The sequence below is a fragment of the Lithobates pipiens genome, unplaced genomic scaffold (genome assembly GCF_037356315.1).
Source record: "Lithobates pipiens isolate NorthernLeopardFrog02 unplaced genomic scaffold, aLitPip1_a1.2 Scaffold_19, whole genome shotgun sequence".
Classification (NCBI taxonomy): Eukaryota; Metazoa; Chordata; class Amphibia; order Anura; family Ranidae; genus Lithobates; species Lithobates pipiens.
The window spans coordinates 86,987,544-87,004,671 of NW_027507764.1; the positions used below are offsets into that span (position 1 = coordinate 86,987,544).

Sequence of the window (17,128 nt, forward strand, 5' to 3'; positions counted from 1 at the left end):
AAAACAACTAACTGAATTGTAACTACCATTTTCCTTAGAAGGTTATAATTATATTTAATGAACATATATCTTTTTCCCTGAATAAGCGTGGAAATCAATCACAAAATAATGGAAAAGGGAGGTGCTGATCAAAGGACCAGTCAAATTTTGGCCTTCACTTTTGTAATAATTTTGTTTATAAATAAAAGCTAGCCTCTGACCAGTAGCAACAGACAATTAAGATATAATACCTTCTTCTGCTACAATTATTTGGAGAGAATCAAGAAAATAAAGAAAGAGTCCCACTAATACATTCTTCCATCAGTTAGTAAAGTGTATTTTACTTACACTGGGTTGTATATCCAGTAAACAGACTTTGTTTTTGGCCAGCACAGATTGTACAGAGTCGATACTTGTGCCGTAGTAATTGTTCTTATATTCGCCGTACTCAATAAACCTTATCGAATTAAGAGAAGAAATAACATCCAGTTAGCGACAGAAGGGAACAGAAACTTCACTAAAACTTTCATAAAGTTAAATTAGAAGCAGAAGGATTTCTATGTTATCTTACCATGTTTTAGAAGACATAAGCCCTGCCAAGTCCTTTAGCGTGTCCTTTTTTCCCCCCAACATATATATAGATATATATAAACCTTGTATTTTACATTTTAAAATCAGTAACACCTGCTAGTGTTACAGTTAACCGGCAAAGAAAAAACACTTCGGCTTAAGAGCGCACTAATGTTTTCCATCAGCTCTTTGTCTGAGCTAATGCTATGCAATAAAAGGCTGGAGAAGTTAAACAATTGAAACTACTGAAATTTCATTGCACACTGAGGTATAGCTGCCTTCGGCTGCCAATAACTAAAGCGGGAAGGCTTTGGAACTGTTGACAGAGAGAAGATGGCAGATTATCTGCCATAAACGCTTATCTGCTGCTTAAAAACCAAAACAAGATAAGGTAAGATATTAAACACATGAATTACAGGCTACCTGCCAACAGAGCTTTACATCCAGGGTGGACAAGATGTGGCTCTATGGCTGCTTCTAAAGGATAAGTGCAGTTTTAATCACAGTTTAATGGAAGCTGAAGGCTGAAATGTTAACAGTCTTGCTGGGATGAATAAATAAAGAGTAATAGAATGATTAAAACACTTACTGCACCTTTTCTGGAAAAAATACTGCTCTCAACACCGTCTAGTGTTGCTCACATATCTGAAGGCATGTATATTTGATAATGTGATCACTGCCGTAAAGACGGATCAGAGCTCAGACTGACTGGCCTTCCCCTTTAGCAAAGATTGCATGATCAGAGACCATAGCTTTTCTTGTTCAATAGTTTTTATTGGGTCTTAAAAAGAGGTAGAACAGAGTATATACACTTTTTGCGGGAGGAAAATTTAGAAAACGGTTCCTCTATATGCAGCTGCCCCCGTCGCTCCTCCTATACAGCTTTTCTGCTGGCCCTGTGTGCTCTCCATCTGTGCTCTCAACTGTCGCCGTCCCCCGCTGTGGGGGGATGTGTCAGGATGGAAATCAGGGAAGGGGCCGGTAAATTAGTCATTTCCTATCTTAGTGCATTTTAGAACTTGGGCAATTAATTTAAGGACAGGAAGGTATAACACTGTCTGATGTTCTTGGAGATATACCTGTTCTTCTATAGTCATCCTTAGGGATGAAAAATCCACGTCATGGTTCAAAACCGCCTCCCCTTTTAGAGTAAATTATGTGACCAATACAGAACCTTCAGAAATATGGTTAGCATAAAAGAATCCTGGGGAAGCACTTGCTAAGGAAACTTTTACGTTACATTTTATGTATGCATCCTAGCATGACTGTTAACTGGCTTTATGTGAACATCTGAATACTGGTCCACTATAACTGCCATTATGCAATATATATCAACCAAGAAGGCCCAAACTATTATAGAAAAACAGTGGAAATTCAGCCAAAACCCACTCTCAGCCAAATTCTAAGCCTAAATTATCTGGCCCTGTAAAGAAAAATTGCTACTTACCTATTCTGCAGTTGCTCCGATCCGGTCCCACACTGAGCTGTCAGTGGCGGCTTCTGGGAGTGTGCAGGAGAGACAGCCAACAACGGAAGCCCCATAGTAACTCTTTGGGTAATTTTCCAGGCATTTACCATGTTGTCAGCAGTCTCTGTCTACACAGAAGCCGCCACTGGAGACTGGACAGGATCAGATTCAGAAAAGGTAAGTATAGCAATTGTTTCTTTACAGGGGTAGATAGATTAGGATTAGCATGTGGCAGAGAGGAGGTTTTGGCTGAACTTCCACTTTAAGTCCCTAGGGAGAAAACTAGAAAACCTACAGCAATACTAACAATAAGGAGGAACTGGAAAATATAAACAAATACATAAAAAAAAAAAAAACAGGGAAAATAAGTCCATATTATTTATTTTAAAGGTTTTGTGGGAATTTATAAAAATCATCAGAATGTAGACTTTGCCCAAAAAAGACAGAACTATTATATTTTATGGGTTTTCTGAATACATTAAAAATGTCACATGCCAGGGAATAAAGCCCACAAGACTTCCAGTGGTCAATGAGTCAATGTCAAAAAGTGAAATCATCAATGTTCTGTTGAAAGGAGTAACAAACTATGTTGATGTTTCATATAATGAAACTTGTTAGTGCCTCTGAGTTGAGGCTGCCAGGGTCAACTTCCAGCTTTCGGGGATGTGCAATTAATCTGAAAAATAACACCCGGCTGGTTGCCCATAATCTCCACAGTCTTCCCTCCCAGGCACAGATCACCGAGTCAATTTATTCTGTTTAACAAGCTACAAACAGTTGGGTATTTATAACATTTATGTAAATAATGCTTAGGAGTAAAGAAAATCCATACAGCCAGTGGTGTTGCTGGCACTGTCCTCAATGGAACACAAGCAGCTTCAGCCGAGGCCTGTGCTCCTGTATGACCTCTATAATCATATTGGTATTCTGAGGACACTTGCATGAGCAGAAGCTGCTTAAAATGTACCTTTCAGCAATGCTTTTAAATCAGGTTTTTTTCCTTCATCTGGATCAACTACAGGCTTAGGGTTCAGAGCATATAGATTTTTAAAGTTTATTTAAAGTTAAAATAGAGAGTAAAGAGGAGTTAAAACTTTATTAGGTTTTTATTGCGGTCTGTGTTCCCCCTGGGGAGATAAACCCTTTGTTTGCCCTGGTGACTATTATCACCAGGCCTGAAACTAAGAGGAAATCCAAAATGTTAAAGCCCATCTCTAGGGAAATAATAAATGCTCCCTTGCAATGGGGCTGTCTCCGCACTGCAAGGGTTAAATGCTTGTTTCACTTATTTGATGCTCACTCCCATGGCAGCTGCCACTCTCCTCTACTCCCCTGCAGTCTGGTAATGGATGGTTCCTCACTATCCTCAGGGCTATTGGCCCTTCATTGGACTTGATGACATAAGAGGACCTGTGACTGTAAAGAGCAGAGAGGAGAAGAGGCTGCCAGGACCGGTCTTTCAGCCTGGAAGGAGCCTGTGGGATCAGGTAAGTAAAATTCCTTTTTGAGGACCACTTGCAGTTTAGGGGCAGCCCCACTGCAAAGGATAATTTTGCTTTTTCCTGGAGTTCAGATTTAAGTTTTCAAAAAAAAAAAAAAACAGGATGAGAGGCGAAATTGTCCAGTGGGGACAATTATTCTGTTAATAACTGTCTAAGGGAAATCTACATAACATTTCTGTTGTGTCTACAGCACAGAAAGTCAATAAAAATCTTTCAAGAAAAAAAAAAAAGATCACAATTTTCCATTACCTACTATTAAAAAATGAAAATAAATAAATAACTAGAGTTTAAATATATTTTGTGTCTTTTGTTACACTGGCATGGCTTGAGGATAATTTGATGTAAAATTATAATTGAGTTGTCCCAGCCTGCACTCAGGTATGTTTATTTGGTGCAGTGGAAGTAGTGGACAATTATGCCCTCCTTTCCATCCTCCTAGGACCTATTTCCTGTTAGAAGAAGGTATTTTTCCATTTATTCCTCCTAGCATTCCACCCAGCCATTCTGCAGTATTTTTTTTTTTCACAGTCAAAAATTCCAGTTTATTGTGAGAAAAAAAAAAGTATGGTATAAACAGACAACCAGATAGTAGATAGTACATATTAATACAGGATTGTGTATACAGGTTATATACAGATAAGCAATGATTATGGCTGTAACGCGTGTACTGCATTCTTGGTTCTGAGGTCCATTCTACATTATTGCATGTACCATATTATGAAGATAAAGAATTTGATCACGCAAACAAAAATGTTTATACTTTCCCATAGACAATTCTCTCATTGTAACCTATCCACTTTCTGACCTCTGCTACGCAGCTACCTTCCTATCATTGTGCACCCTATTTAGCTTTGATACAAATTTGTGCTGTCCTGGGGAGGCTCCCCCATGCTTCCCTCCCTTGTGCACCCACTGTTCTGAAGTTCCCCCCACGCCTTTCTTTCTGCTTCTTCTTTTCTAACAATACTGCTAACTTTCCTATTCCTGTTCTCCTTCCCTGGACATGTTTGGTGACCCCATAACCAAAGTAACCATTCGGCTTGGTACTTGTCATAGGGCCTGCAATAAAGTTTCACCATAGGTTATGATACCCTTCACCTTCAAGTAGACTTACAGTGGGGAAAATAATTATTTGATCCCCCTGCAGATTTCGTAAGTTTGCCCACTTACAAAGAAATGAAGAGTCTATCATTTTTATCATAGGTGTATTGTATATGATAGAGACAGAATATAAAAAAAAAAATCCAGAAAAAACACGATACAAATGTTATAAATTGAGTTGCAGCTCAGTGAGTAAAATAAGTATTTGAGCCTCCAGCAATACATCCCCCTGATGATTGCAGCCAAAGATCGCTTTATACAGCAAAAATTATTATACGCCACAAAGGCTATCAGTTATTTATCGCAGCTCTGACGCCCTATGTCCAAGATGCAGAGGGGAAATAGGTAACTATATCCATATGGTATGGGCGTGGCCCACTAATTACAGACATTATGGCAGGTGGTGGTTGCTGACATCAGCTAAATTAGGTACCCCCTTAAGCTTAATCCCAATTTTCCTTTTAGGAGTAACTGATAATATACCTAACACACACACACCAGTTTTTTTTTTTATACTGCTTACTATGCCAGGAAAACTATACTAATTAACTGGAAGGCACCTGAACTGCCTAGGATTTCTACATGGAGAACAATGGTGAATGCTACTCTTCCACTGTATAAGCTAATGTATATGGGCCGCAATGGCCCAAAAAAGTTTCAGAAAATATGGTCAGCATGGGTAGAGGCCAGACACATTACGGTGTAGTCTGTACCCGTGACCCCTGCTTCTCCCCCTTCCTTCCTTGAGTCCCCCCCACCCCCTATCTCTGCCTCCTCCTCACACAAATTATTGTATTAGATATGCTGCTGCTGGTACTTGTACCTGCCAGAAGAGTGGGAAGATTTTATATCCTATGTTCCTTACTAGTTGAATCTCTGACTAATGCCCTTAAGATACTTAAGCCAATACATGTTAGATTAAATACTTTGTTCTCTTGTAATAGCTACAGCTATTCACATGTAAACCAATGTGTTATCTAATAAACATTCCTTCTTTTAAAAAAAGAAAAGAAAATGCTTTAGAGAAGGATTGGGAGAAAGTGCTGTGGTCAGATGAGACCAAAATTGAGCTCTTTGGCAATATCTCGCCGTGTTTGGAGGAAGAAAAATGCTGACTATGACTCCAAGAACACCTTCCCTACAGTCAAGCACGGAGGTGGAAACATGATGCTTTGGGCTCTTTCTCTGCTAAAGGTACAGGCTGACTCTGCCGCATTGAGGGGCCAAAGGACAGAGCCATGCATTAAAAAATATTGTATGAGAACCTTCTTGCCTTAGCCAGAACACTGAAGATGGGTCATGGATGGGTCTTCCAGCATGACAATGACCCAAAAAATACCGCCAAGGCAACAAAGGAGTGGCTTAAGAAGAACAACATTAAGGTCATGGAGTGGCCTAGCCAGTCTCTAGACCTTAATCCTATAGAAAATTTATGGAGGGAGCTGAAACTTCTATTTGCCAAGAGACAGCCGAAAAACCTTAAGGATTTATAAAAGATCTGTAAGAAAGAGTGGACCAAAATCCCTCCTGAGAGAAACGTCTTACCTCTGTGCTTGCCAACAGGGGTTTCTCCACCAAGTACTAAGTCATGTTTTGATTAGGGATCAAAACTTATTTTACTCACTGAACTGTAACATAGCTTATAGCATTTATTTTATGTGTTTTTTTTCTGGATTTTTGGTTGATATTCTGTCTCTATCATTTAAAATACATCTATAATAAAAATGATAGACCCTTCATTTCTTTGTAAGTGGGCAAACGTACAAAATCTGCAATGGATCAAATAATTATTTTCCCGCACTGTATTTGTCCCAAGAAACTTCCATGATCATATTGAGATTATAGAAATCTCTGACATTTGCCAATGCCCATTAATGTATTGTCTTGGTTGTTATCCGATGTATGTAGAAATTTTTTGTTAACTAATGCTATACTTTTTACGAAAACCTTGCTACTGAATAAAAATGTATGTTAAAAATTTTGTTTTATTAGCATTTAAACAGCTCCCTATCTTAAAATAATATTCTGCACATACATTAGTCTCACATTCTCTTTATAGTGTTACTATATGTACCAAAAACTTTCATGGTCACAATACTGATCACCTGTATTAAAGCGGGAGTCCGCCGGGACTCCGCGTTTTTTTTTTTTTAAAGTCAGCAGCTACAAATACTGCAGCTGCTGACTTTTAAAATAGTGACACTTACCTGTCCAGCGCGCCCGCGATGTAGGCACCCGAAGCCGATCTCTAGATCGACACTCGAGTGCTGCCGCCGCCATCTTGGGTATGGGAATCAGGAAATGGAGCCTTTCGGCTTCATTTCCCGGTTCCCTACTGCGCATGCGCGAGCCGCGCTGCGCAATGAGGACGGTCCCCGCTGCCTCTGGGATCTGTGTGTTTCCCAGCAGGCAGCGGGGCACTTGCGGAAGGGGCGGGCACTTGCAGAAAGGGGCGTAATGTACGCCCCTTTCCGCAGAGAGCTAGCCCGGAAGTGGGTGCAGTTACCTGGATTATCCAGGTAACTGCACCCCCCTCCCCCCTGAAAGGTGCCAATTGTGGCGCCGGAGGGGGGGAGGAATCCGATGAGCGGAAGGTCCATTTTAGGGTGGACCTCCGCTTTAATATCACTATAACCTTCTTCATGATCTTCCATCAGATCGCCCAAATGTCGCTTGAACCCACAAGCATCTGACACTAGGGGCTGTGCTCTTAAGTAGCAGAATACAACCCAAAATGCACAAATACCTAAGAAAGCAATGCACTCACATTCAGCCTATTCATTCTCAAGGAATGAATATCACTTTTCTTTATAAGATATTTTATCCCTCATGCCACAATGACTCTCTTCACAGTCTAAGGAACACAGAAACATTACATTTTTATTCTATATTTAAATTTGTACAAAAATGCCCCAACTTACTTGTTATTGTGTATGTCTGCTTCAAACAAGTGTTTGGAAATAAATATGTATTCCACGCCATCACATTCTTGACTTCTCTTTCCCCTGGTTGTATCTGTGATTTGGGGTGAATCAAAAAAAGAGAAAAAAATGGGAATTTAGCAAAGAATATTTAGATATTAAAATTAACCTCTCCTAGGAAAAACATGGGGGCTTGACCCTTTTCTAAAAAATGCTGGATGACCAACCAGATGACTGCTCTTGAATTAAAAGATTCTCAGTCACCGACCCAATATGTATATCACAAAAATCAATCAGAAGTGCATATTTGCTTACTTGCTCTTGATCAGGATCTCCTGTTGAACCTGGAGAATAAATAGTGGCCTATGTGTTTTTCTCAGGAAAGGTTCTTTAATAAAACGAGGAAATTTTATTGTGTAAAATGCATCTACTGATTTACCTGTAGAACTCATATTACATATGGAGATGTCTAGTGATCTACCTCGAACAGGCTGTATTTACTATAAGGCACTTGGGGACAATTGTCTAGGGTAGTAAGGGTTGGCACAAAGGCTCAAAATTAAAGTTAATTTAATATAAAACCCTTTTATTTTTTAGTTTGGGTAGAGCAGTCATCTTAACAGGGAGGTTTATTTTAACTTTCTGTCCTACTGGAATGGCAGAAAGTGAAATTAATGCCGCGTACACACGGTCGAACTGTTTGACGTACTTGGTCCGTCATACAATCCGTCGTACTTTCCACTGAACGGACTTGACCACACACGGATGCACAAACAGTCCGTCGAAAGCTTGCGCGATGACGTGTACAGCACGTACGATGGGACTAGAAATAGGAAGTCCAAGACACAGCAAAGCACCCTTCCGCCGTGTAAATCCTTTCTGGGCATGCGCCATTCTTAGTCCGTCGAACTAGCATACTGACGACCGTATTGTCCGCTGAAACCAAAGTACGACGGACAGATTTTTGGAAAATCCAAAATTCTTAGTACTCTGGACTGCACGCTGAAAAAGTCAGCTGAAGCCCACACACGAGCGGATTGTCCGCTGAAATGTGTTTCAACGGACTAAGTACGTCAAACAGTTCGACCGTGTGTTCACGGCATAAGTCTCTCCAGAATTCCCATCTTAAGCAGCTGTCACTGGAATAGGGGCCACCACTGGAAGATTGCCACTACTGTTCTTGTGACAATGCTAAATTGTGGACATTCTAGCATGTTCAGTCCCGATGACAATAGTCATCTGGACAAATAAAGAGGGTGAATCTTCCCTATGAGCACAAAGATGGTTACAAAAACCTGACATGAGTTCCAATCCTACTCCATCCAAACCTAAAAAAAACACTACCTGCAGTTTAAATATATGTGAATGTGATCAGCTTCATGGAAATGATCACCAAATACTAATGTTTTGAAATAAATTTTTTTAGCTATGTTTATTAGACTTCTCAGGACAGCCATATTTGGTCATCATGTATGTTATGGTTTCTGCAGAGTAGTTTATTACAATGACTGCGCTTTACTGTGCCTCTCATCTCAGTGGACGTCTATGGACAGAACTCTGTCAGACTTCTTCTATACAACAATATAATCTATAAATTCGAATTATGTCCACAATTAGAATACAAGCCCTGGGCTCTTTTTGTGGCCCTTTTCTAAAACCACCAGCATCTGCGCCATTTATATTTAAATATATTAAATATCAGCCATGTAAAAAAAAATGAAAAGGGTTACACTGTGCGTAATCCATGTCTTTACTGGAATGGCTGCTGTACAACAAGCCCATTTCAATGTATATTCTTTGGAAAATAAAACCTACGTTTATTAGATGGCTTTAACCTGGTTTTGTCATAAAAGGCATTTTTTTCCATTTCTCTTCCATACAGATTTCCAGTGCGCTCGCTTGCTGTCTGATGATGGGGTCTAATTGACAACAGAGGCTGCACTCCCTATGGGATAACATATGTTAACCTACGTTAAACCCTCAGCCTCCTGCGGAGGACAAAAAGGTTAAAGTCCCAGAGAGGAAATCATCTTTATAAGTATGTCTCAAACAGAACATTTTAACACATGGAGCATCATGGGAGTGAGAGCGCTGTGGACTGTTAAAGATGTTTTCGTCTGTCAGACAGCTCACTAACAGAAACGAATGTGTCGCACATGTGCTTTGTGAGATACACACCAGTTTCATTTTACTGTGTCAACTTCCACCTTAAAATTAAACCACTACCGAACATGTGTGATCGTAACGCAAAGAGGGCAAACTCTAGGCCGCTACAGTAATAACAGGTCAAATATGGCAAAGTAATTACTTAATTACCCTATTTTGGAAATGGTTAAATAACCAGTGATCAGTATTAGAAAAACACAGACGACATTATTTTCAAAATAATGGGGATGGCAATAATATGTGCAGTTTAGCCCACAGAAAATTACAGATGCGTCTGACTCTTTCCTGCGTGATGAGACAAATTATTTGTCTTCCATTCCCGGTCACTGGAAGGTAACACATGTTCAGGCTTATTTATTGCATGTGTTCAACTTTGGACCTCAAAAAGTGAAAATTAGAAAAAAAAAAATGCAGATTCATGGAAAAGGTTAGAAAATTTCAAGATATACACTTCATTTGCAACTTATTTTTGGGTTATCATATTGGTGAGGTTTGCAAAATTTTGAAAATTTACATATTTAAACATTCTTGACTGTGCAGTTACTGACAGTAACAATCTGATAAGGGTGATTCCGGAAACCATTTTGTTCTGTTCATACTGGTGCTCTACATGTATACAAGGTTATGGCAAAGAAAAGCTAAAAACTTAGATGGTGTCAGTAGGATACTGTATGAAGTACTGTATGCAGCAAAATCATGAAAAAAGGAAATAAGGATAGAAATTATTTATTTAATTAATGGGGTACTTTATTTTATATATATATATACATACACACACACACACACACACACACACACACAGTATATCTAGTGCCTCGAGAAAGTATTCAAACCCCTTGAAATTTTCCACATTTTGTCATGTTACTACCAAAAACGTTGTCAATAAATGTAATTCATTGATAGATCAACACAAAGTGGCACATAATTGTGAAGTGGAAGGAAAATGATAAATGGTTTTAAATTTGTTTTACAAAGAAATATCTGAAAAGTGTGGTGTGCATTTGTATTCAGCCCCCCTGAGTCAATACTTTGTAGAACGAGAAAAGGGGAATAAGGTCTGGAATGACCACTCTACCACCTCCATCCCCGAAATGCAACAAAAAAGGGGAAATCACCCTGGGACTTTGAGTGAGGTGGGAGAGATTAGGCACATGTTCACAAAAAAATGCAATAAAATCCATTTATTGATTACATAATGCTGTATAACCAAATGGGAACAGCAATAATTGTGCGTTGCCCAGCATAGTGGCCAAGTTATCAGCAAAGGTAAAAACAAATATCAATACATTACATTTGGTATACATCCATAAATAATAGTTCATAATGAGTAGCTGAAGCAGTTCATACACATGGATAATATGAGGTAGATAGTTGTACATACATGATAAAGCAATGTGTGAACAATGATAATACACATAACAATGAAAATGCCCAGTAGTATAACTGTACATTTTTTTTGTAATGTATTGATATTTGTTTTTACCTTTGCTGATAACTTGGCCACTATGCTGGGCAACGCACAATTATTGCTGTTCCCATTTGGTTATACAGCATTATGTAATCAATAAATGTATTTTATTGCATTTTTTTGTGAACATGTGCCTAATCTCTCCCACCTCACTCAAAGTCCCAGGGCGATATCCCCTTTTTTTGATACTTTGTAGAACCACCTTTAACTGCAATTATAGCTGCAAGTGTTTTTGGGTGTGTCTATACCAGCTTTGCACATCTAAAGAGTGAAATGTTTTCCCATTTTTCTTTGCAAAATAGCTCAAGCTCTGTCAGATTGAATGGAGAATGTCTGTAAACAGCATTTTTCAGGTCTTGCCACAGATTTTCAATAGGGTTTAGGTTGGCATTTGGACCGGGCCATTCTAACACATGAATATGCCCTAAACAATTCCATTGTAGCTCTGGCTATATGTTTAGGGTTGTTGTCCTACTGGGAGGTGAACCTACACCCCGGTCTCAAGTCCTTTGACGGTCGGACATTCTGACAACCAAATCCGTTGGATTTTGTCCGACGGATTTTGTCCGAAACTGTTGCATACACACGGTCGGACAAAGTTGTCGGAAAATCCGATTGTACATAACGTGATGACATTATTTTGTTACCACAGGACTACGTTCAGGCTAGTAGCCAATAGCTTTGGTCTAGGAATTTGATCTGAGCATGCGTGGCACTTTGTCCGCCGGAGTAGGCTACACATGATCAGAGTATGTTCGATCGGAGAATTTTGTCGGAAAATTTTACGAACAAGTTGGAAGACCACACACAGTCGGATTATCCGACAAAATGGTCCAATAGGACACATTCCGTCGGAATCTCCGATCGTGTGTACAAGGGCTAACAGGTTTTCATCTAAGATTGCCCTGTATTTGGCTCATCCATCTCCCCATTAACTCTGACAAGCTTCCCCATCTCTGCTGAAGAAATGCATCCCCACAACATGATGCTGCCACCACCATGTTTCACATTGGGGATGGTGTGTTCAGGGTGATGTGCAGTGTTAGTTTTCCGCCACACAAGAGACCAAAAAGTAACATTTTGGTCTCATTTGACCAGAGCACCTTCTTCCACATGTTTGCTGTGCCCCCCACATAGCTTCTCCCAAACTGCTCCCACCTGATCTGTGGATCTCTGCAGCTCCTCTAGAGTTACATGGGCCTCTTGGCTGCTTCTCTAATTAATGCTCTCCTTGCCCGGCCTGTGAGTTTAGGTGGACGAACATGTCTTAGTAGCTTTGAAGTTGTGCCGTACTCTTTCCATTTTCGTAAAATGGATTGAATAGTGAAATGTTTAAAGCTTGGGATTTTTTTTTATAACCTAACCCTGCTTTATCCCCAACTTTATCCATGACCTTTCTTGTGTGTTCCTTGGCCTTCATGATGCCGTTTGTTCATGAAGGTTCTCTCATAAACCTCTGAGGGCTTCACAGAACAGCTGTATTCTTATGCCAATTATTATTTCCTCTAGATTTTAGAGGTATGAATACTTTTTCAAGGCACTGTGTGTGTATGTGTGTATATATATATATATATATATATATATATATATATTCAAACATTGGGTGGCCTGAGCAACTGGCTCAACAAAAGTCAATTTAAAAATTAACTGACCTGGAGGAAAAATTATTGGGTGAACAGTGACAGCATCCCATCACATGCAGTCACTATTCAGCTGTGCCATTGTATTCAAACAGCCGTATAAGCAGAAAGTACTTCAATGAACAGCATACTGTAGGCCACATTCTTAGCTGAGAGTTAGGCCAGCTGTTAGGATGAAATTAAATAGCTCTAAAAGTATGGGGAACCCCATACATCTCCTCACCATCACTTGGTGGGGCCAGCTTTACCCAACTGCTGTATATCTGAAACATGCAAACAAAGTAGGTCCCATCCAGCGGGATACCAGAACCAGCAAGTTTTTTATTAAACAATCAGTATTAAGTCATAAAGAAAACATCACAGGTTGCCTTGATGTGTTTTGCATATTTGTTCATGCTAAAAAGACCAATTGGCAAGGCTGGACTTAGAAATGCTGCATATCCCAGTGGAAAGAATCTACTGATTCCTACAGCTAGCCAATGAAGTGCAATGACAGGTGGCTGCATCTATTTGTGACTGTTCACACAGACATCGATTACCTGCAGTGATCATGGATGGACACACCAAGTGTGCAAAATGCATCTAGACAACCTGTGAGGAATGCTGTATAACTTAATTAAAAAATTCCAAGATCTTGCTGGATTGGACCATTTTTTTTGTATGTTTCAAGCTCTAAAAGAATTCACTGCTGTGGTTGTAAACCTCTGACATGAAAAAAATGAACAAAGCATATCCTTCTATAGTGTGTACTTGCCTCAGCCCAAAGCACCTAGTGTGATTTCTATTTCTTCTCTCATTCCTCTACTATTTGCCACTTCTGAAAATGTATGCTGACAACAGGCAATAACAGAAAATTACCGAATCCCACCTCCAGCACACAGCAGGTGATTGGCTGTCAGCTGTCCATGTTTCTCTAAAAGACTGTGTGGAAGGGGGGATGTCCATTCCCTCAACCCAGGTCTCAGATTACACTCAGCTCTCTGCTCTAAGCTGTGCCATGTGTACAATAATGGGCAGCACAGTGATGTAGTGGTTGGCAATTTCCCCTAGCAGCAAAAGGGTCGCTGGTTCAAATCCTGACCATGACCTGCCTGGAGTTTGCATGTTATCCCTGTGCCTGCGTGGGTTTCCTCCGGGTACTCCCGTTTCCTCCCACACTCCAAAGACATGCTGTTAGGTTAATTGGATCCTGTCTAAAATGACCCGTGTATGTATGAACGTTAATTAGGGACCTTAGATTGTGAGCTCCTTAAGGGTAGGGACTGATGTACAATATATAATATGTAGATGTAAAGCGCTGCGTAAATTGATGGTGCTATACAAGTTAAAATAAAAAAATAAAATCAGATTCCTGCCCCCTGCCTTCTGGAGCTGAGAAATTCTGTTTAACCACTTGCTTACTGGGCACTTAAACCCCCCTCAGTCCCAGACCAATTTTCAGCTTTCAGCGCTGATGCACTTTGAGTGACAATTACGCGGTCATACAACACTGTACCCCAAATGAAATTTTTATCATTTTTTTCCCACAAATAGAGCTTTCTTTTGGTGGTATTTAGTTACAGCTCGGAGTTTTATTTTTTGCTAAACAAACAAAAAAAGATGCAAAAAAAAAAAAAAAAATCATGTTTTAATAGTTTGTTATAAAATTTTGCAAACGGGTCATTTTTCTCCTTCATTGAAGTGCGCTGATTAGGCGGCACTGATAGGCTGCATTGGTGGGCACTGATGGGCTGCATTGGTGGGCACTGATGGGCTGCATTGGTGGGCACTGATAGGCTGCACCGGTGGGCACTGATAGGCATAGTTAAGGCGGCACTAATAGGCACAGATAAGGCGGCACCGATGGGCACAGATAAGGCGGCACTGATGGGCAAAGATGGGCACAGATAAGATGGCACGGATGGGTGGCACGGATAAGTGGCACGGATGGGTGGCACGGATGGGCACTGATAGGTACCACAGATAGATGGGACTGATGGGCACTGATAGGTGGCACTGATAGGTGGCTCTGATAGGTGGCACTGCTGGGCACTGATGGGCGGCACTGCTGGGCACAGATGGGCGGCACTGCTGGGCACTGATGGGCGGCACTGGGGTGCAGCACCTTTGAGGCAGATTGGGTGGCACTGTGGGTGGCACTGTGGGGTGGCACTGTGGGTGGCACTGTGGGTGGCACTGTGGGCACTATGGGCACTGACGGGGGGCACTTACTTTTGCTTTTATTTTATTTCAGGATGGCACTGCGGGAGGCAGGTGGGCACAGGCAGGTGGCAGGTGGTCCCTTGTATTGATGGCAGTGATCGGGACTGATGTCCCGATCACGGTCGCCGGCGATCGGCTTTTTTTTTCTCTCCTCGCGCTGTCAGCGCGAGGAGGAATAATAGCCGATTACCGGCTCCGTTCTATCACATGATCAGCTGTCATTGGCTGACAGCTGATCACGTGATAAGGGGTCGGGATCGACCCCTTACACGGATCGGTGATCAGGCGAGTCTCACGGACTCGCCGATCACAGAGCGCGCCGCGCGCGCCCCTCAGGGGGCGCGCAGGCCGCTCGTAACCGGGACCACGTCAATAGACGTAGTCCCGGAAATGTAGGTCCGCGCTAATGCCGTCATTTGGCAATAGCGCGGATCTGTAGTGGTTAAACACTTTGAATGGCTCTGGAAAATAAATGGCTGCAGATAAACAGGGACAACTTGTGGGAGGATTTGTTTCATGTTTGTGTATCACCTGAGCACAGTCGCTTCAGTTGGCACATGTAAGGAAGAGGTTTCAAACTGGCGGCCCTCCAGCTGTTGCAAAACTACAAGTCCCATGAGGCATTGCAAGGCTCACCGTTACAGCATGACTCCCCCAGGCAGAGGCATGATGGGACATGTAGTTTTACAACAGCTGGAGGGCCGCCAGTTTGAGACCCCTGAGGTAGAGGTTTACAACCACTTTAAAAAAAAAAGTAGATAAAAACCTGTTGAAAACAAAAAAGTACACAAGGACATTTCCACTGACTTACATTTAACCGATAAGTAGAAAGTGTGAATGCTTGATCTAAAGATAAGGGCTTTCTCAGCATTGCGGAACACGAGAAGAGGAGGGTAGCAGTGATGATTATGGACCCATTAAGCAGCACGTTTTAGGGGCTTCTGTAAGCACTGAGAGTGCCCAGTTTGAAGTGGGTGGTTCTGAAGTTGGCGATCTGCATCCCAGGATCCCTTTAGCCTATCTATACAAAAAGAGAAGCTTGCACTGCCAAAGCACCAACATTCTGCCAGCGCTCAGGATTCCTGCGGCCTCAGTTAAACATATGGCAGGCCACTTTCTGTGATGGCTGAGCTCAATTTGAGAGTTTTTTTTTTTCTTCTTTTAGCAGAAGCTAATTTGAGCGCTTTAATCGGAGGACAGGTTTCCTTTCAGTCAAACACGCTCTTATATAGAGCTACTGAAAATAACAACTTGTTTCACCAAGAAGCAGACCCCTGTTCTGAAAATGATTAGCCCGAGCAGAAATGTTTCACGCGGCTGTCATTCCGTCAGGTCCTGAGTGGTGTTTAGTTTGTGGAGAATGAATGATACGTTCACTACAAAGTCACACTCAGGAACCTCGCTGAAAGAGGCGAGCGATGCCGAGGTCTCAGGAAGCACACAGTGTTGATTTCATAGCAGAGTAACATACCAATACAAATTAGTGTCATTTATCTCACATAGCACTAATCTGTAAGGCCCATTGCTGGGTGGTGTAAATAAGATGTATGGCATAAAGCGCTCATTCTCCTCCCTGGAAATGTATGGATTTCACATGCTTGTTTCAGCAGATACTAATCAAGAAAAATGGACAGGCAGTCAGTCTAGAGACGAGTACATTTCAGTAATCTGGAACACGTTCCTTTGATCCGGTCATAAATCTGGTGCAAACACTGAGATGTAATAGTATGGATTCTGGTATAAATGAAAAGCAGGATACAGTAAAACCTTGGATTGCGAGCATAATTCGTTCCAGAAACATGCTTGTAATCCAAACAACTTGTATATCAAAGCGAATTTCCCCATAAGAAATAATGGAAACTCAAATGATTCCTTCCACAATCATTTATTCATAGGTCCTTCAGTTTATAGTCCATATAAAAAGATTATAGCAATGTGACCGGGCTGTGTAACCATAAAATGTCCATCCACAAATGGAAGCCTCCACAAGGCATCTAAGGGGTAGATCTGAAATGAGGGGAAGCTCTGCTGATTTTATCATCCAATCATGCTAAAATGCTGTTTTTTATTTTTTTATTTTCCTTGCATGTCCCTCTCGGATCTACAGCGAC

At 41.1% G+C, this 17,128-nt stretch overlaps 1 protein-coding gene across 3 annotated transcripts in view; it reads right to left on the reverse strand.

Annotated features, from left to right (window-relative positions):
• The window catches only part of MPP7 (MAGUK p55 scaffold protein 7), a 682,552-nt gene that overhangs the window by 40,956 nt on the left and 624,468 nt on the right, over window positions 1-17,128 (reverse strand). For all 3 annotated transcript variants that reach the window (XM_077491041.1, XM_077491039.1, XM_077491040.1), the window contains 2 exons: window positions 7,542-7,635; window positions 328-436 (listed from right to left, as the gene is read on the reverse strand). In XM_077491041.1, coding sequence (XP_077347167.1) covers window positions 328-436; window positions 7,542-7,635 — 203 coding nt within the window. The remainder of the gene's footprint in view (window positions 1-327; window positions 437-7,541; window positions 7,636-17,128) is intronic.